The sequence below is a fragment of the Uranotaenia lowii genome, chromosome 3 (assembly GCF_029784155.1).
Source record: "Uranotaenia lowii strain MFRU-FL chromosome 3, ASM2978415v1, whole genome shotgun sequence".
Taxonomy (NCBI): Eukaryota; Metazoa; Arthropoda; class Insecta; order Diptera; family Culicidae; genus Uranotaenia; species Uranotaenia lowii.
The window spans coordinates 278,503,790-278,530,753 of NC_073693.1; the positions used below are offsets into that span (position 1 = coordinate 278,503,790).

Sequence of the window (26,964 nt, forward strand, 5' to 3'; positions counted from 1 at the left end):
TCTTAAGTGATAATGTGAATGTATCATCTTCTCCGGGATACAACATTCTCCAAGTCTTAAAATATGGTTTGAATAAAGATCACAATTTGTCCTATAATAAGGACTCGAAAAAAAGCAATACTTTCTTGAAATTTGTATAACTTTAGATTGCAAGAAGGACATTTAAATGTAATGTTTACATGTGCAAAATTTGGTGCCAATTTGTCTAGTGATTATTGAGTCAACTATCAAAAAAGAAATGCTTCGATTGAAAGTTTTCTGGAAAATTACCTTCAAAAATTATAAGAATTATCCTTTTCGGTAGCAGTTGAATCGAGTTTAGCGGAATCTACCTCTTCAGCGCAAAACAGCTCTGTTGATCTCATACTACTCCACCAGCAGCGGTTTCGCGAAAGAATCGATTCCAGGTTCAACCAAAACAGAGTGTGAATTTCGAGGGATCTGTAACCAGATGCTTTTGAAGGCATTCTTTATTATATATTTGGCTAATTCTCTAATTTGTGTCATTCCTCATATCCAACTTATTGACTCTTCTCTTTCAACATATCACCTGCCACATTAAATGTATTTAAATTTAATAGTCCGTCCGTAGAAAAAATTTTTTTTTCCTCGGATTCTCTCGGATTATCCAGGCGAGACTTGAAAACGAAAAATTTAAGGCCATTGGTTTCCGCTTAACCCTACCATACCGTTCGTAAAATATCCGTTCAAATTTATTTCATTTTAATTTGACCCGTAGTTTGTTATCGTTCCCCTGGCCACAAATATTGACCGATTTTTATGATGTGGATAACTGATTCTTGTTTCTTAACATTTAAAAATAAGGTCAATTTGTTTAACTGAATTATTTTATTATACTTTTTCGTTCACTACGCAGCATTTTTTAAATTAAACCATCGCTAGTCACAGTTCTTAAGCGCAGGATTTGTTGCTGTATTTTGATCATTGATTCAACTTTACGACATTGTTTGGTTTGCAGATATGAAGTTCACAGCTTTTTACATCTCCTGGACAAAGCAGACGGAAGAATTGACCTCCTTGACCACGCCACTACTCGAAAGTTTCGGATTGCGCTTTAAGAAATTCTGCCCCTTCTTTGCTGTCATAAAGTTGATCGTCTTCGTTATACTCCGATTTCACCTGACAGATGGTCCTTCTAGATAACTTTTGAAAAATTGGAGCAAGGGACCCCATTAAATAGTTCACTTCTAAATAACTATGTAAGAATCTACTTTTGGATTGGAAATGGATTGTCCACGAGCGTGTCCAAAATTTTGTGTTGAAACCCTTTTAATTTGTAAATTTCATAAGTTTTAATCCATGCAATCTAAAGTCAAAGGCAAAAGAAATTGTTTTATTTTTTCTAGTTCAGGTTTTAATCTGTACAAATATGAATTATTTTTACTGTCGCTGAATCCCCAAACCAGGGAAGCAAATCGAGCTGATCTGATAATGATAACTGATTTATCGCTTGTTTAACACTTAGCGATGACTTCTCATCCGTTTCCAATGACGATCAAGATAACTCGTCCGAAAATATTCTTTCTCAGTCAGTTCTAGTTCTGAGAATATTCTCCGACAAAACTGGAAGCGAGCAAGAGAACAAACGCACAGAGAGTGCTTTTTCCAGCTACTTGCGTCCACTCTGACTCCCCGCGCGCTTAGCTTCATTCATTCATTCATTCAATAGTGAGAAATTTGCCCTCGGCCGGGAGCGAGAAGTTATCCTTAACGTTACAAGAGACGATAAATTGGAATCAGAATGGACAACTTATCGAGAGCAAATTTGAAATTGATGTTGATAATGTTCTTGCGGATAAAAATCTCTCTTGCGGGTGTTTTGATCGGCAAATTCTATCGTAGGATAACGATTTTTAGGCACTTAACTTAGGCACAATTTTCCCGTTTGTTTGGATAACGTGCCGCTATTCCATTTCATTTCATTCCTTCATTAACACATGTAACATAAGATCAATGATCTTTTTAATCGCTACAGTTTGGGATATAATATTAAGTCGAAAAATTTAACTAATCCTGAAGTTTCTTGTAATATAAGGCCATATTTATACCTTGGTTTCATTCATTTCTATTGAGTAAAGTCAGTGTGTCCTCTTTGAATCTGTTTTAAGAGAAATTTAATTTTAATTGCATTGGGAGCTGGTTTCAGTTTTTAATACCTCTAATAATAACAATGAATTATGATGTGGAATGAGAAAACGAGAGGAACGTACACTGCGCAAGGGGGTCAACAATGAATATAAATAGGGTGATTTTTTACTGCTAACGATTTTAAAAATTGACATACAATTGCGAAATTTGTAAAAATTGGAATACCTGCAACCAAGTAGATTTTTCTGAAGATAAGTTACACTGGAAAAACGATCGAGGCTGTAGACATGTCTTACGCATGCATTCAGAGCTATTCTCATGCGGTCTAAGTGTGAAAAGTTAGCGTTTGAAAAAATGAAACAACTGTAAATAAAGTGTGGTAGTAAAAAAGTTTTGAACAGTTTAAGCTTGGTGTTGGAATTTAAGTGTCTAGTGCTGATATTCAATCTTTTCAGAGTAGCGTAAATTTTCCAAATGAGATTTTTATCAAAAATGACTCCAAGATTGTTGACCGTATCAGAGAATTGAATACGATCTCCATTTATGACTAAACTCGGTGGCTCTAAATCAGACTTGCTTCTAGAAAAAATGATGGCATTTGTTTTGGATGAGATGATCGCTTAAACGTTATTGGCAGACCACTCTGCAAGTTTAGCTAAATCTTTATTTATTTTATTAGCTATTAAAAAACGATTGTATTCACCCGTATTGCAAAGATAAACATGAACGTCGTCAGCAAACAAGTGAACTTGACAGCTTTCGAGTACTGATGGAAGGTCATTAATAAAAAGGGAAAATAAAAGGGGGCCAAGAACAGACCCTTGTGGTACACCAGAAGTAATAGTGGTACAAATCGAAAGGATATTGGAATGTAATACGGCTTGTTTGCGTTCACTAAGGTAAGATTTGACTAAATTTGCTGAAGTTGAAGAAAGAAAGTAGTTTCTGGTAAAGTTTTGAGTGTGACACTCGATCGAAAGCTTTTGAAAAGTCGATCAACAACATGATTGCAACTCCTTTTTTATCGATACAATTCGCAATATCGTCATGGACTTTGATGAGCGCTGTTTCTGTATTATGATTTGCACGAAATCCAGACTGAAATTCATTAAGCAGATTAAAGTCATTAACATAAGCAGAGATTTGTTGCTTCAATAGTTTCTCAAAAACCTTAGAGAGTGAACATAATAAGCTTATCGGTCGTAAATTAGACAAATCGTTGTTGTTTCTTTTTTTAGGTATGGGTATGATTTCCAAAGAGTGGGAAATTTGGAGGTTGCGATTACTTGATTGAAAAAATGCAATAAAGTTGGAAGTGTATCAGGAAGTATGATTTTAATTAACCTTATCGGAATTTCATCGGTCCCAGTAGCATCAGATTGCATTGAGAATACTGAATTTATTATTTCATATGATTGAACAGCTCTAAAAGAAAACCCTGAATTCCTAAACACAGAATGAACAGGCACTGAATCGTTTTGCGTGAAATTAGAGCAGAAGTAGGAGTTGATTTCATCGGCATTATGATTGCAAGTGACAGTAATCTGAGGATTATTAGTCAAGCCCAATTTTTTAACATTTTTCCACAGAGCTCTAGAAGGTAGGTTGAAATCTATCTTTTTCCTATATCAATATCAGTTTTTGCGTTTCGAATAAGCAAATTTACTTTATTCCTCAACTGCTTGAATTTAGTTCTATTAACGACAGTTTTGTTCCGTTTCCAGGTTTCGTAAGACAGATTTCTATTAGTTATGGCTAGTTCAATTTGACGATTAAACCAATTGTTCTCTTATATTTTTCTAACTTCATAGGTGTTGCGGCTAAGGAGCGTCAAATGAGGCAACCCTTTTGATAGCAGGGTACACTTTATTTGTTTATCGGTTGCCTCATTTGACGCTCCTTAACCGCAACAAACTTCAAAATTAATAGTTCTCGTAAGTTTTAACGCTCTTCAAGCCTTTATATTTGCTCCAAGCTCTACGCACCTAAAGCCTTTTTTTCAGGTTACTTTTAGGTTATTTCTGCAGAATCTCACCGAAGATGGACTACTGTGTGCGACAATTTTGCTGATTCTAGCTGAGAAGTTTAATTTATGCGCAACACGTAACTATTTTAATAAAGAATTCAATTTCGCACTCGATCACCACGTTTTGACAATAGGGAAAAAAGTTTCATGAATATACGAAAGATTTTGATTGAGTTTAAATAGAATCAGATCAGGATCATCGCCTATTAAGCCTACCTCTTTTCTGATACCTGAAGCTGGAGTCCAGTTAAATTTGGTACTTCTTTTCAGCTACGAATAAGAATGGTTTGCCACTGCTTTTCTTGCCATATGTTTAACACTCTCTGGTCGTGGAATCTCTGAAGCCATCCGAAGAAAAACAATCCAACTCTTTGTTTACGGATGGAGCAGCGTGTTGGTAGGATATTCAAGTGAAACCTCAACCTAGATGATAGGGAAAACCATATCTAGGAAGGTTTGTACCCAAGCGGTATGTTGACGGTACCGGAGGAAAACAACGACAGGCTTTAGCACGACACTTCCGAATCCTTGTAGGTGTTTTTTTGGCACGATGCTGATCTGATAGCAAGCCTAACCTTACGTGCTCAAAAAGTGTCTAAACGAAGGATCTTCCCCCAAACTGTGAAAAACTGTGAAGTTGGTGTTATTACCGAAATTGAGAAACCCTTCCGATCCTACAGACCCATTTGCCTGCTGGATACTCTTGGAAATTTTTAAACGAGGGTATACCTGTAACGAATCACTTTGTCTCGCCAACAATGTCAGCAATTTAATTTAGGGCGCCGCTTCCGGAATGGAAGATTGCTGACACTCAAGACGGGTGCGGAATAAGTGGCGCGATTATATTACTTTTTGATTTTGTTTGCCTCTTAACTGGTTTCCTATTTCTTGAATGTTAGATTTACAATATTGTGTCTCCGGTAAAGTCCTATGGTATTTTTGTACTCACCCCACGACCAGCGTGGGTGGGGTTTCCGTGTGGACAGGTAGGCTTGGCTCGTGAACGATGATGGGTGCTGACGATCTGCCAAAGCTCGAGAGTCTTCAATCCACAACCGAGTATGGCCGGTATCTTGCAGCGTTGTTCTTCTTCTTGATACTCATCAGGATCGGAAGTTTCGTACTACGCTCCGGAAGCAGTGAAATGAGGCTACCAAGTTGACACGTGGTGAAGTGCTGTCGAAACTCCCACAACCCGGTGGTTCTCAATCCGCAACCGAGGCAGGTCCAACTAATTTTCGAACACTGGGCACTGTTGTAGAGGAGCGTGATGACCCGTGGATGGGTGCAAGCGCCGGTGGATGCTAGCCGATTTTCGATCACTTGCTGCTTTCGAGCACCACGACAACACGTGGAGGTATGCGAGCGCCGGCGTATTCCTCGACCCGGTAATTCCAATCCGCAACCGAGTATGGACCAGCTGATTTTCGTTCGTTAGATCCAAGCGCCGCGTGGTAATTTTCGGAGCAGGCTTTTAGCCCCAGACTAACCCCCACGTTGACGCGCCAAACATAGTTCTTTGGTTTTTTACGCCAACCAAAAAACTACCTTCTGGAAATAAGCTTTACTTAGCACTTAATAGCGTATTATTCCTATTCGACCAACTTTGAGGTCCATATTCTGCCACCCTAATAAAATTTAGTATTAATATGAAACCACATGTACTTTCTGTCAGAACTTTTTTTCACACTTACTCAATTTTTAGTAAATTACTAATTCACGAGAGCAAATAACTTATCAACGAGGGATAACATTTTTTAACTCTAACTAGCTTTAATTATATCACATTTATCAAATTATAGGGGAAAAGTTCATATAACGCCCCATGTGGCTAATACGCGCCACCCTGGTTTTGAAGAATCTGATACATTTTAGGCCTGCTAAATATTACCAATTTGTTCTAAATGCTGTGATTGGTCATGGCAAGTATGAATTTTTCCTTAAAATGCTTCTGTGTCGTGATAATTTCACAATTTAGGTTTTTCTTCATTTCGATCTAAATTTTAAAACATTTTCAATAAGGTGTCACCAAGCGGAGAAAAACGAATAAGACAATATTTTCTGACACATCGATAGAGTAGAATCTAAACTATGATTTAATGTTAAAAAATCATACCGAACTCGCTAAGGTATGCTTTTTATGGGTATGTTCTATTACGGCCCATGCGCTTGTTATAACGCGCCAATCGTAGTAGGCCGAAAAAAGCATAAATTTTTCAAAAAGGCCAATTTTCATTGAAAATGAACAAAAAGTCTAAAACCATATTTTGAGCGTTAATGCAGCCCAAAAAATCTACTTTTTTTTTTAATTTTGATTAGTCCATTTTGATTTTCTTTTCAGTCAAAGTGTCTATAAGTATTGGTGTGTTTTCGGTCTTCGACTGCTTTCGGGTGTGTTCGGCTGCTAGGCGCGTATTGAATACACAGCGGCGCGTATTTGCAACACAGTTTTGTTCTGTGGCTTTGAATAAGGTTTTTAAAAATCAAGTTTTTGAAGCAACTGTAGCAATTTCAGTACTAATAAATCATAGGCATTTGTAGAAAACAATTTTCTTCAACGATTGCACCCATTTTTAACACAATATGTACATGGAATACATAGAAAATCAGCGATTCGCTTAGGTGGCGCATAATAGGGCATGTTCCCCTAATTGACCGCTGGTCTCAAAGCTTAGTAGTATCTTCCAAGCGGTTCTTCCAAGCGAATGTCGTAGCAAGTCACAAGTGAACCAAGACCAACCAGAAATTAGTGAAGCATAAGAATTGCAGAAACAATAGGCCTGATTTTTTTTAAAGTTTCTTTATGATTTGCATACATACGTACGGCTGTTTTCGAAGTTCCAGTTTAAGAGTTATCTTGCTCGAACGGTTGAAATAGAAGCGTTCGGAGTGTTTGTTGAGTCTTGGCTAAAACATTATCGGCCACCAGATGGCACTGCATGCTTATAAACGGTTCAGATAGCGCGATTCTACCCTCTTATCCTGAATAAGGTGGTTCATCATTATTTTATTTTATTAAGACAAACAGTTCGTTACATACCTTTAACCGATCTGCAAGGGGAACTTTGAATAGACATTTCGGAAAGGGAGATCTCCGGTTGAAGCCATCTGAATAATGACAGAGTACGCGAGTTTGATTCCTATCGAGATAACTTTATTGGAGAACACGAAGGTGGTACACACTTTCTACGGATTGCATCCCAAGTCCAACTGGGGTCTCTGGTAATAATTCTCATCCGGACTTGCAACTAAGGCTCGTGATGAGAGACCAAGTCCGCGTTTCGGCGCTCATCGGCTTACTCGTTTCCAAGTCAACTCTAGAATATGTAGATTCAAGACTAAGGACTTCACTGGTAACTCGAGGCCCGCTTGTCTTACACAGCTCGTTTGCTCCGCGTCTATTCGAGTCCACTATCGGAGACCAGACCTCTCCTCTAACGACTTGAGGTTTTGGCTCCGCTTGTTAACAAGGTAATAAAAATCAAATCAAGATATATAATAAAAGTCAAATACAAGATGAACGCATAGGCCTATCTCCCAGCTTTAAGACTGGGTGAATCGTAAGTACGGACACGTCAAATTCTTCCTGGCACAGTCCCTTTGAGATCATAGATGCTTTAAGCAGCACCTTCGCTGATTTGAGTGGAGGGCGCGATCTCCTTTGAAGTCGTTAACATGCTCAAGCAGCCAGTGTGCCAATTTGATAACAAGGGATACTTCAGACATGGAGCCCAGGCACAAACTTACACACGGCGAGTGCGAAAAAATCCCACCTTTTCTTTTTAGTTTGATAATTGAAAATAAAATCTACGAGAATAATTTTCATAAAGATTTCTTTAGAGGGCTCAAAAATGTACTTGTTCAAGTAACTTCCATCACAAATTCTTTCAAGATGAAAAATTTGCTTCCATGAATTTATTTGAATTATTTCCACGGCAACATCTGGTAGTTTTCATTGCGTTGATCCTTACTGGTACCTTTATTGTTTTTTCACCAAAGTCTTTCCACGCATCAATAGCATACGCTTCTGGCTTCAGTCCGTTCCAATAGCCTAAGCCGCCGAGCGAGGAAAGAACAATAAGCAAAGCCATGCAGAAGTAATAATTTCGCGGAAAACTATTCCTAGCTCTCCCAGAGCAGTGGCTTTCCTTCCAACTGGCAACGGAATTTTTTTTCCTGCTACTAGCTTCTCCACATCAAGTGCTGGGAAGTTGCCAGCTATTATTGTACTACGTACACAAACCAAGCCAGCCAGCAGCTGGCGATATGGAAGCTCGGAAGCGCTGGTGTAACAATTTTACACCCGACCAAAGCAACGAATTCGAATGACTTCTTCTGCCTGGCTGACGGGTCGCTTTTCGTTCGTTCGTATGCTGTATGGCGAAAATAATATCAACGAAGTGAGTGTAGCAAGCACTACTGCTATTGCTATACTATTCTAGGACTGTCGAAGCAGATTTTCATTCAAGTTTTAATTAAATTATAGCAGCTGGAATGTAGGATGGTTTTTGCGGGGGAAACGGAAATATGCCTGGCTTGGTTTCGGAGAACCAAGCTGGGGCGACGAATTTGCCCTAAACGGGAGGCAACCAAACACCCAGGGGGTACTAACCTTGTGGGGGACTCGAAAGTGTTTTCGCTCATTCCGTTCTAAAGTATTGTTAGCGCTAAAGTTTGAAGTGCGAAAGATTTGCTTAGTGCTGCACTTTTTTTAATGAGCGGTTTTTGCGGATTTCGTTCGAGTGATGATGAGGAGGGAAACAAATTTTACGCTTGGCAACATTCGAAGAAGAGAAAAGTTCAGAGGCACACATTCAATTCTTCCATTGTTTCGATTCTTGGGATAGCTCAGTGTAGCTTCAAACTTAACCCAAAAAGTATCTCAAAAACTTCTAGAACCATACGAACCTTGATTTTTTTTAAGAAACATCAACTGTTACGAAATCTCATATGAAATGTTATGTTGGGGTGGATGTAAACGAAGGCTCAATAGCAACATGCTATTTAAACGTATTCTTGGTCGAATTTAAATCTAGGTATTAGGTTTTTATGAGTCAATGTTTTCTGCGTTTCCCTGGATTGAACTTTCATTCAATAGTTCATGCTTCATGCTTTTTAAAATGCTCACTATTTACAGAGAAAAGTTACAAAAAATACATATTTCTATTGATTAGTGGAAACAATCATTAAAAAATAGAGGAAAAGCAAAAATTGTTAACTTTTTGCAAGCTGAATTAAAAATATGAAGTCGCTAACGAAATGTTTAACATTTTCATACAGTCCAAACCAAGACCGTGCAAATGAAGGGGTTTAGGGGTTCTAGCGTATTGCTCAATTTCCAACAACGGCAGATGTTTATGCAAAGCTATTACTCGTAAACCTGATTCAAATAGGATCCCTTAAATCGTCGTCTCGATTGCAGTAGAGTTACCATTAGTATCCGACATCGGGTCAGCAGCACTCTCTGGAGCCACCAGTGTAGTTTCGAACTCAGCCATTTTGGCCGTAACGCGTCTGAATACTCCTTCTGGATGGATGGATGGAATATTCTTTTTTACCAAAGGACCCACCCATAGCTCAGTCGATAGAGTTCAAATCGTATATGTCTCTGGCCCTGAGTTCGAAGCCTACAGTAAACCTCTAGCACTGTTGCATCGGATAGGTTTTTCAATGCTGATATGCGAACTGAATCGTTAATATATGTGCCGTGCGTTACGTGCCGCAGCCTGTGGAGTAGAGGATAGCCTTCAAGTCTTCTAAGCCAACGGACATGAGATCGGATCCCGGTCACGGCATATATAGTACAGTTTCTGTGGGTTGGCGGTTTTAGCATTTATGAAATGCTAGCCATCATACCCTCGAAAGTTGTACGCTCAGAGTAAAGTAAAAAGGAATCTCTTCGGGGAAACATCAAGTTTCATTGAGATCCTGTGTGTGTTTGAGTTTGTTTAAATATTAACAGATGTGGGGACGCAAAGAATAAATATGACTTGCTTTTAAAAGAGTTCTACAAGAGTGAAAATTTTATTGATTGCATAAAGGGTGATACGGTCAAAATTTTGTCAAGGGAAAACGCGTGTAAATCGGTGAAATCGTTTGTTTAAAAAATCAAATTAAATTTCTCCGCGAACTTTGACAGTTTCATATGCTTGAAAATATGTGCTACCTTTCCCCTTCCTTTTGCCGTACAAAACTCCTGTCCCGGAAGCTGCTTCTAGTCGGCTTTGACGTAGGTTTCGTCGTCCATTACCACGCAGTTAAACTTCGTCAGCATCGTCGTGTACAGCCTCCGGGATCGCGCTTTGGCCGTCGTATTTTGTTTATCATTTTTTGGCTCAATGCACGGTTGTAGACGATACAACCAGCTTATTTGCGGCATCTCGGATAGAGAGGTTCGGGTTTCGCTTGAAACTACCGGCAACTCTCTTTGTCGTCCCAGCGGCTTCCGGTTTCCGATTTCCCCCGATCCAGACTTCCTTGCTGTCGACAAACGTTCCCCAAACACTTTAATTACATTTGTAACGGTTGATTTGGCAACTTTTAGCGATTTTGCCAGCTTTGCGTGCGAGTAGCTCGAATTTTCGCGATGCGCGAGCAAAATTTTGATACGCTGCTCTTCTTCCTTGAACGGCATTTTGACAACTGAAGAGTGAATTCCAAAATCAAAATAGGAGCAACATTCTACACACACACCTTCAAAATGAGGGGTGTTCAGGTTTTTTAAATGCAAAATTGAAAGAAATACGTCAAGTTGATCGTGGTACTAGCTGGGGTGCGAGCAATCTTAGCGGAGATCGGGTACCCAACCCCGGTGGATGCTTTGGTCGCATGCATAATGAGTTAGGGGGCTTCGTACGCGTCTGTTCTCCATGTTAGGGGCGGCGTGCGGAGTGCAACAACGTCCTGGTGGTGTTCGGGACCCAAAACAGCAACATCACGACGGTCCTCCTGCGAGATAGTGGGGTTAGCTGCGGGCCTTGCGAGCCTGTGACTACTAAAAAACATAAGCAACGAATAACGAACAACAAATTTCGGATGGAAATCGGCAAAGACCCACGCGACGAAAAGGGACTAGCGATTGGAAACTTGGAACATGGAACTGCCGATCTCTAAATTTTGTGGGCAGTACCCACGTGCTCTCCAACGAATTGAAGAGCCGCAAATTCGACATCGTAGCGCTGCAGGAGGTATGCTGGAAGGGCTCCACGGTACGAACGTATCCAGATGGTCGTGCCATCTACCAGAGCTGCGGCAACACACACGAGCTTGGAACAGCTTTTATAGTGATGGGAAAGATGCAAAAGCGCGTGATCGGGTGGTGGCCGATCAACTCACGAATGTGCCGGTTGAGAATCAAGGGCCGGTTCTTCAACATCAGCATCATCAACGTGCACAGCCCTCACCTCGGAAGTACCGGTGACGACAAAGACGAATTCTACGCGCAGCTGGAGCGTGAATACGACCGTTGCCCAAAACATGATATCAAGATCGTCATCGGGGATTTCAATGCTCAGGTCGGCCAGGAGGAGGAATTTAAACCGACAATTGGAAGGTTCAGCGCGCACCAGCTGACCAACGAAAACGGCCTCAGACTCATTGATTTCGCCGCCTCCAAACGAATGGCCGTACGTAGTACCTTTTTTCAGCACCGCCTCCCACACAAGTACACCTGGAGATCACCGTACCAAACTCAATCACAGATCGACCACGTTTTGATCGACAGCCGGCACTTCTCGGACATCATCGACGTCAGATCCTGTCGGGGCGCCAACATCGAGTCGGACCATTATCTGGTGATGGTGAAGATGCGCCCAAAACTCTCCGTAGTGAACAACACGCGAAACCAGCGCCCGCCTCGGTTAAATATCGCGCGACTGAAGCAACCTGAGGTCGCGGCAGACTACGCGCAATCAGTCGAAGCAGCGCTGCCGGCAGAGGGCGAGCTTGACGAAGCCCCTCTCGAGGACTGTTGGGATACCATCAAAACAGCCATCAACAGTGCTGCGGAGAACGTCATCGGTTATGTGGAGCGATCTCGACGGAACGACTGGTTCGACGAGGAGTGTAGGATGGTGATGGACGAAGAGAATGCCGCGCGGGCGGCAGTAGTGCAAAGAGGCACCCGTCGAAATGTGGAAAATCACCGACAGCGGAAGAGGCAGCGAGTTCGACTTTTCCAGGAGAAAAAGCGCCGCCTGGAGGAGGAGGAGCTCGAGGAGCTAGAGCAGCTGCATCGTTCCCAAGAAACACGAAAGTTCTATCATAAACTCAACGCATCCCGCAAAGGCTTCGTGCCGCAAGCCGAAATGTGCCGGGATAAGGACGGGGGTATCCTGACGGACAATCGTGAGGTGATCAAAAGGTGGAAGCAGCACTTTGATGAACACCTGAACGGCGCACATGCAGGAGATCAAGACGGTGGGGGAAGGTACATCGCCGGCGTAGCCAACGACGAAGAGGAGCCACTCCCAACGACGAGTGAAGTTAAGGAAGCCATTCGCCAGCTTAATAGAAACAAGTCGGCTGGGAAGGATGGCATCGCAGCTGAACTCATCAAAATGGGCCCGGACAGGTTGGCCGATTGCCTACACCGGTTGATAATCCGGATCTGGGACATAGAACAGCTACCGGAGGAGTGGAAGGAAGGGGTAATATGCCCCATCTACAAGAAGGGCGACAAATTGGACTGTGAGAACTACCGAGCGATCACTGTCCTCAATGCCGCCTACAAAGTGTTGTCCCGAATCCTACTCCGCCGCCTCACGCCACAAGCAAACAGATTCGTGGGAAGTCATCAGGCCGGCTTCATGGAGGGACGGTCTACGACGGACCAGATATTCACATTACGGCAAATCCTCCAAAAATGCCGTGAACACCAAGTCCCTACGCATCATCTATTCAGCGACTTCAAAGCCGCATACGACACGATCGACCGTAACGAGCTATGGAAATCATGGACGAGAACGGCTTTCCGGGAAGCTAATCAGACTGATCAAGGCGACGATGGATGGAACGCAGTGCTGTGTGCGTATTTCGGGTGAATTGTCGAGTTCATTCGAATCGCGCAGGGGGCTTCGACAAGGTGATGGTCTATCCTGCATGATGTTCAACGTGGCGCTAGAAGGTGTTATTCGACGAGCGGTGGGCGAAATGCGGGGCACGATTTTCAACAGATCCAGTCAACTTATCTGCTTTGCCGATGACATTGATATAGTCGGCAGATCATCTGCGACGGTGGAGGAGATCTACCGCAAACAGAAACGCGAAGCAGGAAGGATTGGGTTGATGATTAATACGTCCAAGACGAAGTACATGCTGGCCTGCGGATCCGAGACCGACCGAACCCGCTTGTCCAGTAATAACAAGGTCACGATCGACGGCGACGAGCTGGAGATAGTCGAAGACTTTGTCTATCTCGGCTCACTGGTGACCGCAGACAATGACACCAGCCGTGAGATCCGGAGGCGAATCATCAGCGGAAGTCGTGCCTACTATGGACTCCACAAGCAACTGCGGTCGAGAAGACTTTGCCCTCGCACGAAGTGTAACCTGTATATGACGCTTATTAGACCGGTTGTTCTCTACGGGCACGAGACATGGTTATTGCTCGAGGAGGACCTGCGTACACTCGGGGTATTCGAGCGACGAGTGTTAAGAACCATCTTTGGCGGCGTACAGGAGAACGGAGTGTGGAGGCGAAGGATGAACCACGAGCTCGCGCGACTCTACGGCGAACCCAGTATCCAGAAGGTGGTGAAAGCTGGCCGGATACGCTGGGCGGGACATGTTGCGAGAATGCCGGACGACTGTCCTGCAAAACAGGTGTTCGCTACGAATCCGGTAGGAACAAGACGAGCGGGGGCGCAACGAGCGAGGTGGTTAGACCAAGTGGAGCGTGATCTGGCGAACGTGGGGTGCCCGAGGAATTGGAGAACGGTTGCCATGGACCGAGTGAATTTTAGGAATTATGTTCGTCAAGTTATGTTGTGAGACGGAATACTATGTAAATAAAAAAAAAATAACAACGTCAAGTTGATATTGACCAAATTTTGACCGTATCACCCTTTACGCCTAGTTATTCAGCTTCACAGGTCGAGAGTGCCACCGTAGTTTGGCGCTTGCAGCACCAGGACACGGCTCCGCCTTGTAATAGGAAAATGTATCCGCTTGTGGATTTCCTATCGCCGAGATCTGCGGCCCAATCTGCGTCGGAGTAACCGATGAGTTTCGATTCACCTGGCTTCGTATACCGCAGCTTGTACTCCGCAGTTCCCTTCAGATAACTCAGCAGATTTTTAACGACCTCCCAGTTTTTGAGACAGGGATTGATGTTGAATCTGCTTAGCTTGTTGAAGGCAAACAGGATGTCCGGTCGGGTACACTGTGCGAGGTACATCAGGCTTCCGACGGCTTCTTAATAAGGGATTTTCCTCAGCTGCTCCGCTTTTTCGAGTTTCGGTGTTAATTCCTTGGTCATCTTCTCTCCGATATTCATCGGGGTCATCGCAGGCCATCCATATTGAAACGCTTCAGTACAGTTCCAATATATGCTTCTTGGTCCAGCCTCACTTCACGACAGTCTTTAGTTCGTGTAACTCTGATACCAAGACAACTTTTTGCTGGCCCGAGGTCCTTCATGTGGAAAACGCTGCTAATTTTCTTGTTGAGTACCTTTTTAGTTTGATTGTCGATGCTAAAAATGATGAGGTCATGGATATCAAAAAAGAGGATTTTGCCATCTTTTATCCTGCAGCTGCATCTAGGTTGATGTTGCAAATCCGGCTGGATTGTTTCAGACCATAGAGCGCTTTATTCAAGCGACACACCTTCGTTCGGCTTGAGTCTTGGAAGAAGGGGGGCTGCTCCATATAAATCTCCTCCTTCATCTCGCATTGCAGGAAAGCGGTGATGGCGTTCATCTGGTCCACGTCGAGGTTGTGTTTGGCAGCCAGGGCAAAAAGGTATCGGAGCGAACTATGACGGACAACAGGGGAATATGTTTCGTTATAATCCATCCTCTTGCGCTGCGAGTAGCCCTTTATAACCAACCTCGCCTTGTAACGGTCGATGTTCCCGCCTGCATCGTGTTTCGCCTTGAAGATTGCATTCTATCGCCTCTCGACCTTCCTGGAGATCCGTCAACGTCCAGGTGTTGTTGCTCATCAGGGCCTCGTATTCCTCGACCATCGCCTTCTTCGGAATCATCGCGGGACAAAGCCTCCGATGGATGTTGCCACACCACTGAACGAATCGGGGCATTCGTTGGAAGGACCTTCGCCATCAGCTATCTGCAAACCTATGCTCGGTAGGACAAATTCACTATACTTGCCTGGAAGTCTGGGCTCCCGACCGCTGCGCCTCAACGTCTGTGACCAAGACGGATTTGAAGATTGTGGCGGCGGGAGCACGGTCACGTCAGTTACAGTTTTTTTTTGGACGAATCACTTTCAACTAGTTAATCCTCGGAACCAGCAGCTGTGTCGTCCGTGTAGAAATCGTCCTCGTCGTCATCATCGACTTGAGGAGCGGGACGAACATCTTGAATAGGGGAAAACGGAATACTCTCTTCTGGATACAATTGAAAAACCGTTGTTTGCGTTCACTTTTCGCTTCGGTGATGAATTGGACCTCTCGACTGACCACTATCGACCTGGATTTGGTGTTGTACAGACGATAGCCTTTCGTGTTTTCATCGAACCCAACTAACACACATTCGCGACCGACTTGAGATCAAATTTCTTCCTAGTTTGCTTGGGTAATGTGTATCATCGCCGTTGTACCAAAGATACGAATAAGTGAAAGATCCAGCTTCTTTCCCGACCAGGCTGCTTCTGGAGTGACATGGTGACCTTTCGTTGGAGACCGGTTCATCAAATAGGCTGGGGTTTACACGGCCTCACCCCAAAACTCAATCTGCTTCCAGTGACTTCGGTTTTCGATTTGGACTTCGGGGAATATGTCCACATCCGGCGGCCCTTGTCGTCGACGAATACGATGTAATAACGAGCGCCACCTATGGACTTGACCTCCATTGGACCCCTGATGTCTGTGTGTACTAGTTCCAGAATCTCGGCTTCCCTGTTTGCTAAATGGGTTTTTGCAGTTCTCGTAGATTTCGTCAGTAATTTTGACGCCATTTGCCAAAGAAGTCACCAACTAGCGTACGCCTTGAAGATTGAAATGACCTAGTCTCCGATGCCAAATATCAAGACTAGCAGCGGCTGCGCAGGATAACGTGCTTCGGGTTTACTGCTTCCGTTGTTCCAGCGACGTATTACAAGCTTGAATAAATCATATGGTTGCAACAACATCGCCGCGCTGGTTGATGACTTGACATCCGGTGTTCTTGAAAACCACGGTGTGACCTTTCTTTACAATCTGATAGCAGAAAGTTCAGGTAGAAATTGGACGTCGCTCACGGGAATTGGACGTGCCTTGGACGTCGGTTGCAAAATCGCTTTACCAGTGGCAACAATCTTCATACAACCACCGTTCGCTGCTAACACAGTTCCGACCGATGGTTTAAAATTTTGTAGCCAATTCCGTTGTTTGGTCATGTGTGCACTGGCTCCTGAGTCGTCGTTTGTCGAGGAAAACGTGGAAAGGACAGAGCAAAACGCGTTTTCCTTTCCCGTAGATCGGCGCTCCTTAGCGATATGTCCGTACTTCAAAGATTTCCGGCACCTGGAACCCTTCGAATTCTCGTTCTTCTTCTTAACAGGAACACTACTTACTGCCTTCTTGTTAGCGGTCAACGTTGTGTTCGCTGTTGGGGTTTGAGTTTCCTGGAGAAGTTTCGTTTTGATCACGTCGCCAGTCACGGGGATACCAGAATTTTCCAATGCCATTATCATCGAACGATAGTCTACGAGCAGGCCGGCCAGAAGAAATGTTTCTGGTTGACGTATTCGGCCATTGATCCACACTAAGAAAGTTTGGTCCAGAAGGTAGTGAGGCTGGCCGGATACCCTGGGATGATGCGAATATTTCGAACGACTGTATTTCAAAACAGGTAATCGCTACGAATCCGGTAGGAAAGAGACGAGCAGGGGCGCAACGAGCGAGGTGGTTAGACCAAGTGGAGCGTGATCTGGCGAATGTGGGATGTCCATGAAACTGGCGATCGGAACCACCAACCAAGTGAATTTTAGGAACTATTTTCATCAAGTTATGTCGTACGTTCCTCCGGTAGCTGTTCCTTGCCCGAAATCCGTGTCGGGTTGCGACACGAAGCAGAGCTTCCCTACCTGACTTTTCTGTTTCTTGGACACGATGCGGTTGCTCCAGCTCTTCGAGCTCCTGCTCTTTAGGCGGCGATTTTTATCTTGGAATTTCGGACTCGCTGCCTATTCCGCTGTTGGTAATTTTCAACGTTTCGACGGATGCTCTTTGCACTACTGGCGCCCGTGCGGCATGCTCTTCGGCTATAACCCACTATGTAATAAAAATGACAAAAATGGGTTTGTCAGTTTTGCCACTTTCACATTTTTATTATTGTTCACTTTTTTTGTCATTTTATTTTCTTTATTTTCGTCATTTTTATATACTTACCTATATTTTTTACTTCAAATGAAAAAATGGAGTGATTTTCTGCTTGTGTGTTTTGATTTTCTTTATAATACAAAACAAGTGACAAATCATTAGAATATAAACCACTGGGTTCCTTGGAATCTGTGCACTGTAATTTGAAAATTTTTAAACATAGTGCTCGGATTTGCCTAATTTTCAGATAAAATGACTGGTAACGCTGTGTGAGAATTAATTATAAAAACGATGGAGTATGCATTCTGATTCCTTCAATAGTGGGTTCAATCAACAACGCAATGATATTAATAACAGCATGTCTTAAAAAAGTTTTTGATGCTGAATCATAAAATATCAACAAAAAAATCAACGAAAATGTACTTACCATCAAACAGCACATCCGAGTAGTGGAGGGAATCCTTTTCCAAATTTTCGGATTCCTGTTTGGCCCACTGTTCTCGCATCTCCCGAAATCGATCTCCGATGGTATCTTCGGTGATAGCCGTCGAAGGCACCGGAGGACCGATGATTTCTCCTTCCTCTTCGGACAAATTGCCGTTGCCTCCCTCCTCTGCTCCCGCTTGATCTTCCCTTCGTTGACCCTCCCTTGCGTCGGTGGTACGGGCCATCTGCCTATCTTTCCTTAGACATTCGTCTAAATCCTTCCGGCGACAACGACGACTTCTTCCAAGGAAATCGATATATTCCACCCTGGAAGAAGAGTTTAAGATTATTCATTGTCTTATGCAGTGAAAACTTTTTTTTTACCAGTCGTTCTCAGACGGTTCAGCTGAACGGTCTTCATAAAAATTATCCTTTCCACCGGCCGAAGAATCGCTATCGCTGTCAGAGGACTCAAAAGGCTCAGTAACGGCATCTCTATCGGTTTGTTTCTTTCGATTGAACATCACCAGACAATTTTCATCGCTATTGAGCGCTCCGCCGGAAGCTACCATACGGTCATAGTAGCGGGCTTTCGCTTCCAGTACCTTTTTGGAGCGTGCCATCGAGGCCGAATCTTCCAGTTCGACCGAGTCTGGAGGTTTGTCGGCTTTGGCTTTGTCGGTTTTACTACGATGCCTGGATTTGCCTTCTCCAGAGTTGGAAGAAGCATTGGGCAGCTTTGGTGCCGGTTTGGGGACAAAATCATCAATCGAGTTGAATGCTTTAGCCCGACTCACCTCTGCCTGTTTGCGAAGTAACTCGGCTTTCAGACTGAGGAGCTGAAATTTTGAATGCAAGATTATATTTAATTTTGTTAGCTTTTTAACGTAAAGCGCTACTCACCGAGGACTTATCAATTTCTATTTTTTTGTTTGGATCATTCATTTTCTGAACAATATAAATGAAAATGTAGTAAAAAAAAAGGCACGCGAAATCGTTTCGGATTTTTCCGACGCCTGCGAATGTAAACAATAACATACACGCAACAATATGTTTACCCATTACTCATTAAAAATTAACTATTCCAGAAACTTAAACCATTTTGAAAACATATTCGAAAAACGGAAAACTTGAACGAAACAAAAAAGGGTCACGTGGATTTAATACAATATAATGAACATATCAGAGCTAATTACAACTTTAAAAAGTTTTATATTTAATAGTTTAAAAATAGTAATTATTACTGCTGAAAACATATGAACACACTTTTTCTTTAATTTAGATTTCATTGATAAACAGCCGGAACGTTTATGAGGGCAAACTTTTCGATTAAACTTTTTCTTCTTCTGTTTTGACAAACGAAGTCCATCTTTTGCCAAGTTCGGCAGCTACGACTGCAACTTTTGTAATCCGTTTCGAACTTTTACTGAAAATATCCAATATTTATCCAAAAACTAGTGTAAATTTTATCAATTCAAAGAGCCTAGGTGCTCTCGTTTCGCGGTACAGTAAATTCAACTGCTAAAACCTTTTCGGATACCGGAAAATTACAGATTACAAAACACCGATTTTTTTTTGCCAACATTGTGAAATCGGTGAGAAAACAATATTTCGTGTCCGAATTTAATCTTTCGTTTCCGCTGAAGCCCATCAGTAAAATCGAACGTTCCCCAGCAACGATGGCCGATTTACCGAAATTGTCTCGCTCTATGCGTGCCAACACGGACCTTGACGTTCGCCGGGAACTCGCACAGCTGCCAGAGGAACGGCCTACACTGCAGGTGTTCCGGAGCAAAGAAGCAAAAAGGTTTGTTAGCAGACAGTTTTTAAATACTTGTTGAATTTTAAAGCTTCTATTACACTTTTTTAAAGCGGTGTTTCCTGGAAGGAGCTTAAATTGTTCATCGAACGACGTGGAAACCAAACGATGGCCTCGGTGGTCATCAACAAGTTGCGGGACCTTTGGGGTCACTGCCGGGAGATGCTAGGTTCCGAGGAAAACTCGGCCCTGGTCGATGAGGCTGCCATATTTGTGCTTCGCTTGTTCCTGGACCAGAAAATCGTTATGCTTAAGCACACATCTCGGCTTAAGAAAATGTTCGGCCAGGTGCCAAATGCGCTGATTAATAAAATGTGCGCCTTGGTTTACGAAATCAGTCAGCAGTTAGACGACGAATGTCGAAAGTACTTGGAAGAAACTGAAAAGGATGGAAACGAGGAAGCCGCTACACGTTCCTTGTGGGGTTCACACATCAAATGTAGCGTTCCGGGTGGGCTGAGCGAAAATTTCTCTCTTCTGACGGTAGACCTTTAAACTTCAAATTATAATAAGCAACAAGGTAAATACAGTTTAAATTTTTTATTTCTAGGATCTTTCCCCGGCTCTCCCACAGCAAACGAAATCGGCGGCAACCTTTTCGATGAAATACGACATTCGAAAAAACGAACAACCTCAAACAACATCCTCATCATCTCAAGCAGGGTCCGAAGAAAAGTTCACTCGCTCCTGGCTGGCCAAACGGATGCCCCCGGATTTGATAGACAATTTGGTTGAATTGCTCAAATCGAGCAAAAGCAATGACGAACTACAGAATGATCTGTTCGACTTCCTGGGCTTCGACAAGTTCGAGCTGATCGAAGAGCTTCTGCAAAACCGGAAGCAGATTATCGAACGGGTGAAGGCAGCCGCACAGATTAACAATTTCATGGAGAAAGCAGCCAAAAAGCTAGAATCAATGCAACATGCTCCATCTTATTTGATGCCGGTGATGATTCAGTCAGAATCGGAGAAACAATTGCGCAAGCAAGTTACAAAAGAGGAGAAAAAGCTAAAGAAAATTTTGAATGTTGTTGGCAATGGAGATGAAGTGGAGGATAAGCTAGACCCAGTGAAGATGCGATTAAACTATCAGCAGAGTTTGCTGGTAGCAGCCCAGATGGCTCCCCTTTTGGACGAGAAACCGTTTAGGAATGCTGTAGCTCCAAGACCGGCAAAACCAATCAAGTATCCGAATGTGTATGACTCGTACAGTGAAGCCAAAGCCCACGTTGGTTTCATTGCCGGAGGGAAACTTTTGCTGCCGGACAATGTAGAACGTAAGGATAGCAAGATGTATGAAGAAGTAAAAATCCCGGCTACGGAACCTCCACCGCTTTCTATTGGGAATAATCGTATCCAGATAAGCAGTTTAGATGAGATCGGTCAGGTGGCTTTCAAGGGATGCAAGGAGCTAAATCGCATTCAAAGTATAGTTTACCCGGCCGCTTATCATAGTAATGAGAATTTGCTCGTATGTGCACCAACTGGTGCCGGAAAGACCAATGTTGCAATGTTAACGATTGTAAATACAATTCGTCAGTTCGTGGACCAGGGCGTTATACACCGCGACCAATTCAAGATCGTTTATGTCGCTCCAATGAAAGCGCTGGCTGCAGAAATGACTAGCAATTTCGGTAAGAAATTGGCACCACTCGGGTTATCCGTTAGAGAGTTGACGGGTGATATGCAATTGACCAAAACAGAAATGCAACAGACTCAAATGATAGTAACGACACCGGAAAAGTGGGATGTTGTGACCCGAAAAGGAGCAGGTGATGTTGCCTTCATCAGCTTGGTAAAATTGCTCATCATAGACGAAGTGCACTTGCTTCACGGAGAACGTGGTCCAGTCGTCGAAGCTTTAGTTGCTCGAACCTTACGGCTGGTGGAATCGTCTCAGAGTATGATTCGTATAGTAGGTTTATCTGCTACTCTTCCAAACTACATTGACGTAGCACGATTCCTAAGGGTCAACCCGATGATCGGTTTATTCTTCTTCGACTCACGCTTCCGACCCGTCCCACTGAGTACAAATTTCATAGGAGTGAAATCTCTGAAGGCTTTGCAACAGCTAGCCGATATGGACACAATTTGCTACGACATGTGTATCGATATGGTAAGACAGGGTCATCAGGTGATGGTCTTTGTTCACGCTCGAAACGCTACCGTGCGGACGGCCACCATAATCAAAGAATTCGCTCAGCAAAAAGGTCACAGCCAACTTCTGACTCCCGAGAGCAATCCGGAATATGGGAATGCATTGAAAGCAATGTCGAAAAGTAGAAACAAGCAACTGGTCGAACTGTTCCAAAACGGTCTAGCAATGCATCACGCGGGAATGTTGAGACCAGACCGTAATCTCGTTGAAAAATACTTCTCTGATGGAATTATTAAAGTTTTAGTTTGTACTGCCACCCTAGCTTGGGGAGTTAATTTGCCTGCCCATGCTGTTATCATAAAAGGTACAGAGATTTATGATTCCAAACATGGAACATTCGTTGACCTAGGTATCCTGGACGTGTTGCAGATTTTTGGTCGTGCTGGCCGGCCGCAGTTCGACAAAAGTGGTGAAGGCACAATTATCACCACCCACGATAAACTTAACCACTATCTTTCGCTGCTTACGAATCAGTTCCCTATTGAGTCGAATTTTATTCAATGCCTAGCTGATAATTTGAACGCCGAAGTCACTCTTGGAACTATTTGCAACATCGATGAAGCAATTGAATGGCTGAGTTACACATACCTGTTCGTACGAATGCGAATGAATCCTCAATGCTACGGTTTGAACTATCAGGATTTGCAAGAGGATCCGACACTGGAAAAGAAACGACGTCAGTTGATTCACACGGCTGCCATGGCACTGGACAAAGCACGTATGGTGAGATACAACGAGCGAACGGGAGATTTGAACGTCACCGACCTCGGCCGGACGGCGTCACATTTCTACATCAAATACGACACCGTAGAAGTTTTCAACGACCTGATGAAACCGATAATGAACGAGGCGGACATTCTAGCCATGATGTCCAATGCACAGGAGTTTGAGCAGCTTAAAGTGCGAGATGATGAGATGGATGAACTGGACGAGTTGACACGCATTTGCTGCGAACTTCCTGTTCGAGGGGGCAGCGAAAATATTCACGGAAAGGTCAACATTCTGATGCAAACTTATTTGTCCAAGGGATTTGTGCGATCGTTTTCTTTGATTTCGGACATGTCGTACATTACGCAAAATACCGTCCGAATAGCGAGAGCCCTATTCACCATTGTCTTACGTCAGAATAATCCAATTTTAGCTGGAAGAATGTTGAACATCAGTAAAATGTTTGAAAGACAAATGTGGGAGTTCATGACGCCAATGCACCAGTTTCCAATTCTACCATTTGAAGTCATCGATAAGTTGGAACATCGTGGCCTTAGTATCCTTGCGCTGAGAGACATGGATCCGAAAGAAATTGGCGATATGCTGCGAAATCATCGACATGCAGTGGTGGTGAAACGTTGCGCCGAAGAGTTTCCACTGTTGGAAATCGAAGCCTCGCTGCAGCCCATTACGAGAACCGTACTTCGTATTCGAGTTTTTATAACCCCCGCCTTTAAATGGAATGACCGAGTCCACGGTAAAACGGCTGAAAACTTTTGGATATGGATCGAGGATCCGGAAAGCAATTTTATCTACCATTCCGAATTTTTCCAAATGACTAAAAAACAAACGATTCGCAAAGAAGTTCAGGAGTTAGTAATGACCATTCCACTCAAGGATCCTCTTCCACCACAGTATTATATAAGGGCAACCAGTGACACCTGGTTAGGAAGTTCCAATCTGGTACCTCTCTCGTTCAAACATCTTATCCTACCGGAAGTACATCCACCACACACGGAACTGCTACCCTTACAACCACTCCCGGTAACGGTGCTTAACAACCGGAAATACGAAGCCCTTTACAAGTTCACCCACTTTAATCCAATCCAAACGCAAATCTTTCACTGTCTCTACCACACAGACAACAACGTGCTACTGGGAGCACCAACGGGCTCCGGAAAAACAATCGCGGCCGAAGTGGCCATGTTCCGGGTATTCAACACCCTGCCATGGGGCAAAGTGGTCTACATTGCTCCCTTGAAGGCTCTGGTCAAAGAACGTATCGATGATTGGAAAGTGCGGCTCGAGCAAAAGCTGGGCAAAAAGGTGGTGGAACTCACCGGTGACGTTACTCCTGATATCAAAGCCATTCGGGAGGCTCACGTTATTGTGACAACCCCAGAGAAATGGGACGGTATCAGTCGGTCCTGGCAAACACGTGATTACGTGCGAGACGTAGCACTAATCGTTATCGACGAAATTCATCTGCTCGGAGAAGATCGTGGCCCTGTTTTGGAAGTAATAGTTTCTCGAACAAATTTTATTGGATCTCACACGGAACGAACACTGAGAATCGTCGGTCTTTCGACGGCATTGGCCAACGCTAGGGACCTTGCCAACTGGCTGGGAATCGGTATGATGGGACTGTACAACTTTAAACCATCTGTACGACCGGTTCCTCTTTCGGTGCATATTCAAGGTTTCCCCGGGAAACATTACTGTCCGCGAATGGCCACAATGAATCGACCAGCATTCCAAGCGATTCGACAATATTCCCCGTGCACTCCGGCACTGATTTTTGTAGCCTCTCGAAAACAGACTCGCATTACAGCCCTTGATCTAATAGCATTCCTGGCCGGCGAAGACAATCCCAAACAGTTTCTGCACATTCCGGAACAGGAAATGGAACAAATTCTCTCCAGCATCAAAGATAACAACCTAAAGCTCACACTAGCCTTCGGTATCGCAATCCATCATGCCGGTTTGCAAGAACGAGATCGCAAAACTGCCGAGGAACTGTTCCTCAATCGTAAAATACAAGTACTGATCGCTACTGCTACCTTGGCCTGGGGTGTCAACCTTCCGGCTCACTTGGTCATCATCAAAGGCACCGAGTATTTCGATGGTAAACTGAAACGCTACGTCGATATGCCGATAACCGATGTACTGCAGATGATGGGACGTGCAGGTCGACCGCAATTCGGCAACGAAGGTATCGCTTGCGTATTTGTGCACGATGTCAAGAAAAACTTCTACAAAAAATTTCTGTATGACCCCTTCCCGGTTGAATCCAGTTTGCTTGAGGTGCTACCGGATCATGTCAATGCAGAAATTGTTGCCGGTACAGTTCAGACTAAACAAGGGGTCTTAGATTACCTAACCTGGACCTATTTCTTCCGACGGTTGCTCCGCAATCCTGCTTATTACAATTTGGAAGACATCGAACAAACCCAGGTCAACTACTACCTTTCTCAGTTGGTACAAAAAGTGTTGGACATTCTGGCGGCAGCCGGATGCCTCGAGTTTGCTGACGATGGCCGAGGATTGATTCCCACTTCGATGGGTCGAATTTCATCCTATTACTACATGTCGCACCAGAGTATGAGACACTTTGCCGACAGACTTAGGCACGATATGAACTTTGAGGAACTGCTACGAGCCATGGTAGATGCGTGGGAGTTTGAGCAGCACCCTGTTCGACACCATGAAGATGTTTACAATACGTAAGTCTAAGTCTGATTGAGTTTTTTTAGTTATTAAGATTCATTTTTGTTTTCGTTTACTAGTGACCTCGCCAAGCTTTGTCGATTGAAGATCGATCCCCTGTCGGTGGATAATCCCCATACCAAAGTGTTCCTGTTGATGCAGGCTCATCTTTCGCGAGTACCGCTGCCAAACTCGGACTACGGAACCGATACGAAATCTGTTTTGGACCAATCGATTCGGATTATTCAGGTATGAAATCGTCAATCAACTGTTTGTAGATTAATATTTGTTACGAATTCGTTTCCTTTCAGGCTATGATTGACATTACGGCGGAAAAGGGTTGGCTGGCCAGCACACTCCGCATCCAGCAGCTGATGCAGTGCATCATCCAAGCCCGCTGGATCGATGATCCGGTAGCGTTGACCCTACCACATGTAGATCCGCACAACGCTCACATATTTACACATGTGAAACTCGAGTAATTTTCAATATAAAGTTGAAAAATTGTTTCAAATTTCAATAATTTCAATAATTTCAATAATAATTTCAATAGTTTCAATAATTTTCCTGATTTCAGCCACCCATTCCTTACATTGCCGGCGTTGAAAGAAAAGTGCCACCGAAACTACGAGAACCTCGCGCGACCACTGCGCCAAGAATTCGAGGAACAGGAAATCGAACAAATCTACAAAGTGCTTTGCTCGTTACCTTCCATAAACCTGCAACTTTCGATCCGTGGCCCATTCGGAAACGGTCAGAATGCCGATCGACCTATCCAACAACCTCAGAACCGCGATACCTGGTTGGAGCTTTACGCCGAACAGGAGTACGTGCTGAACGTTCAAATGATCCGGCTGGGCAGCTTCGAAACGCTCAACATCCACTGTCCAAAGTTCCCCAAGGGAAAGGACGAAGGATGGTTCCTCACGCTAGGCCACCAGGCCGAGGCCGAACTGATCGCCATGAAGCGATGCGTCTATCGGAGCAACAAGAGCTCGCATCAGTTGAGCTTCGTGGCCCCTAGGAGATTGGGTATGTATTTTTAATCTTGTAAAAATTATCGACTTAATTTATTTTTTCATACAGGTCGTTGCATCTACACGGTTTATCTGATGTCCGACGGCTATCTGGGGCTGGATCAGCAATACGATATCAATTTGGAGGTAGTACCGCCGCCGCCAAATCAGAACCTCTTCACCGGTGGCGCTAGTGAAGAATTCCTATCTATGTGGAACGATAAGCTGTAAACAAACACTATACTTTGGACCCACACAAATACACATGCTGGTTCCAAAGTCTGAACAACAACATTAACTACAATGTGATTCGTTAGATATTGCTTGTACTAGCAATTGATAGTTCTGTTTTTCTTTTTATACGCTGTATATTGTTTATCTACTGAAAATAAACAGGGATTTATTTATTACTCTAAGATTTTAGAACAAACGTGTGTAAAAATCACTGCATTACCCTATTGAAATTTATTCTAAATTTTCGGTTAAATTTCGACGGTCCATCTCTTGAGCCAAA

General features: G+C 43.5%; 2 protein-coding genes across 2 annotated transcripts in view; one reads left to right on the plus strand and one right to left on the minus strand.

The window, feature by feature from the left end:
* The window catches only part of LOC129757121 (coiled-coil domain-containing protein 174-like), a 42,499-nt gene extending 23,432 nt beyond the window's left edge, over positions 1-19,067 (minus strand). The window contains exons 1-3 of the mRNA XM_055754246.1: positions 18,947-19,067; positions 18,428-18,882; positions 18,045-18,370 (exon numbers count right to left, since the gene is read on the minus strand). Of these exons, the coding sequence (XP_055610221.1) occupies positions 18,045-18,370; positions 18,428-18,882; positions 18,947-18,988 (823 nt within the window). The 5' untranslated portion in view covers positions 18,989-19,067. The remainder of the gene's footprint in view (positions 1-18,044; positions 18,371-18,427; positions 18,883-18,946) is intronic.
* A 347-nt stretch (positions 19,068-19,414) lies between these two features.
* On the plus strand, positions 19,415-26,843 carry LOC129755163 (activating signal cointegrator 1 complex subunit 3). Its single transcript, XM_055751521.1, has 7 exons — positions 19,415-19,850; positions 19,916-20,345; positions 20,413-25,451; positions 25,515-25,683; positions 25,746-25,912; positions 26,012-26,466; positions 26,521-26,843. Exons 1-7 carry the CDS (start codon positions 19,723-19,725, stop codon positions 26,679-26,681), a joined length of 6,549 nt encoding a protein of 2,182 aa, XP_055607496.1. The 5' UTR covers positions 19,415-19,722; the 3' UTR covers positions 26,682-26,843.
* Positions 26,844-26,964: the final 121 nt, after the last annotated feature.

Coding starts and splice junctions, on each gene's coding strand:
- LOC129755163 (XM_055751521.1), top strand. CDS start 19,723: ATGGCCGATTTACCGAAATTGTCTCGCTCTATGCGTGCCAACACGGAC. Junction 20,346..20,412: donor AAAATTTCTCTCTTCTGACG/GTAGACCTTTAA, acceptor TTTTATTTCTAG/GATCTTTCCCCGGCTCTCCC. Junction 25,452..25,514: donor CATGAAGATGTTTACAATAC/GTAAGTCTAAGT, acceptor TTCGTTTACTAG/TGACCTCGCCAAGCTTTGTC.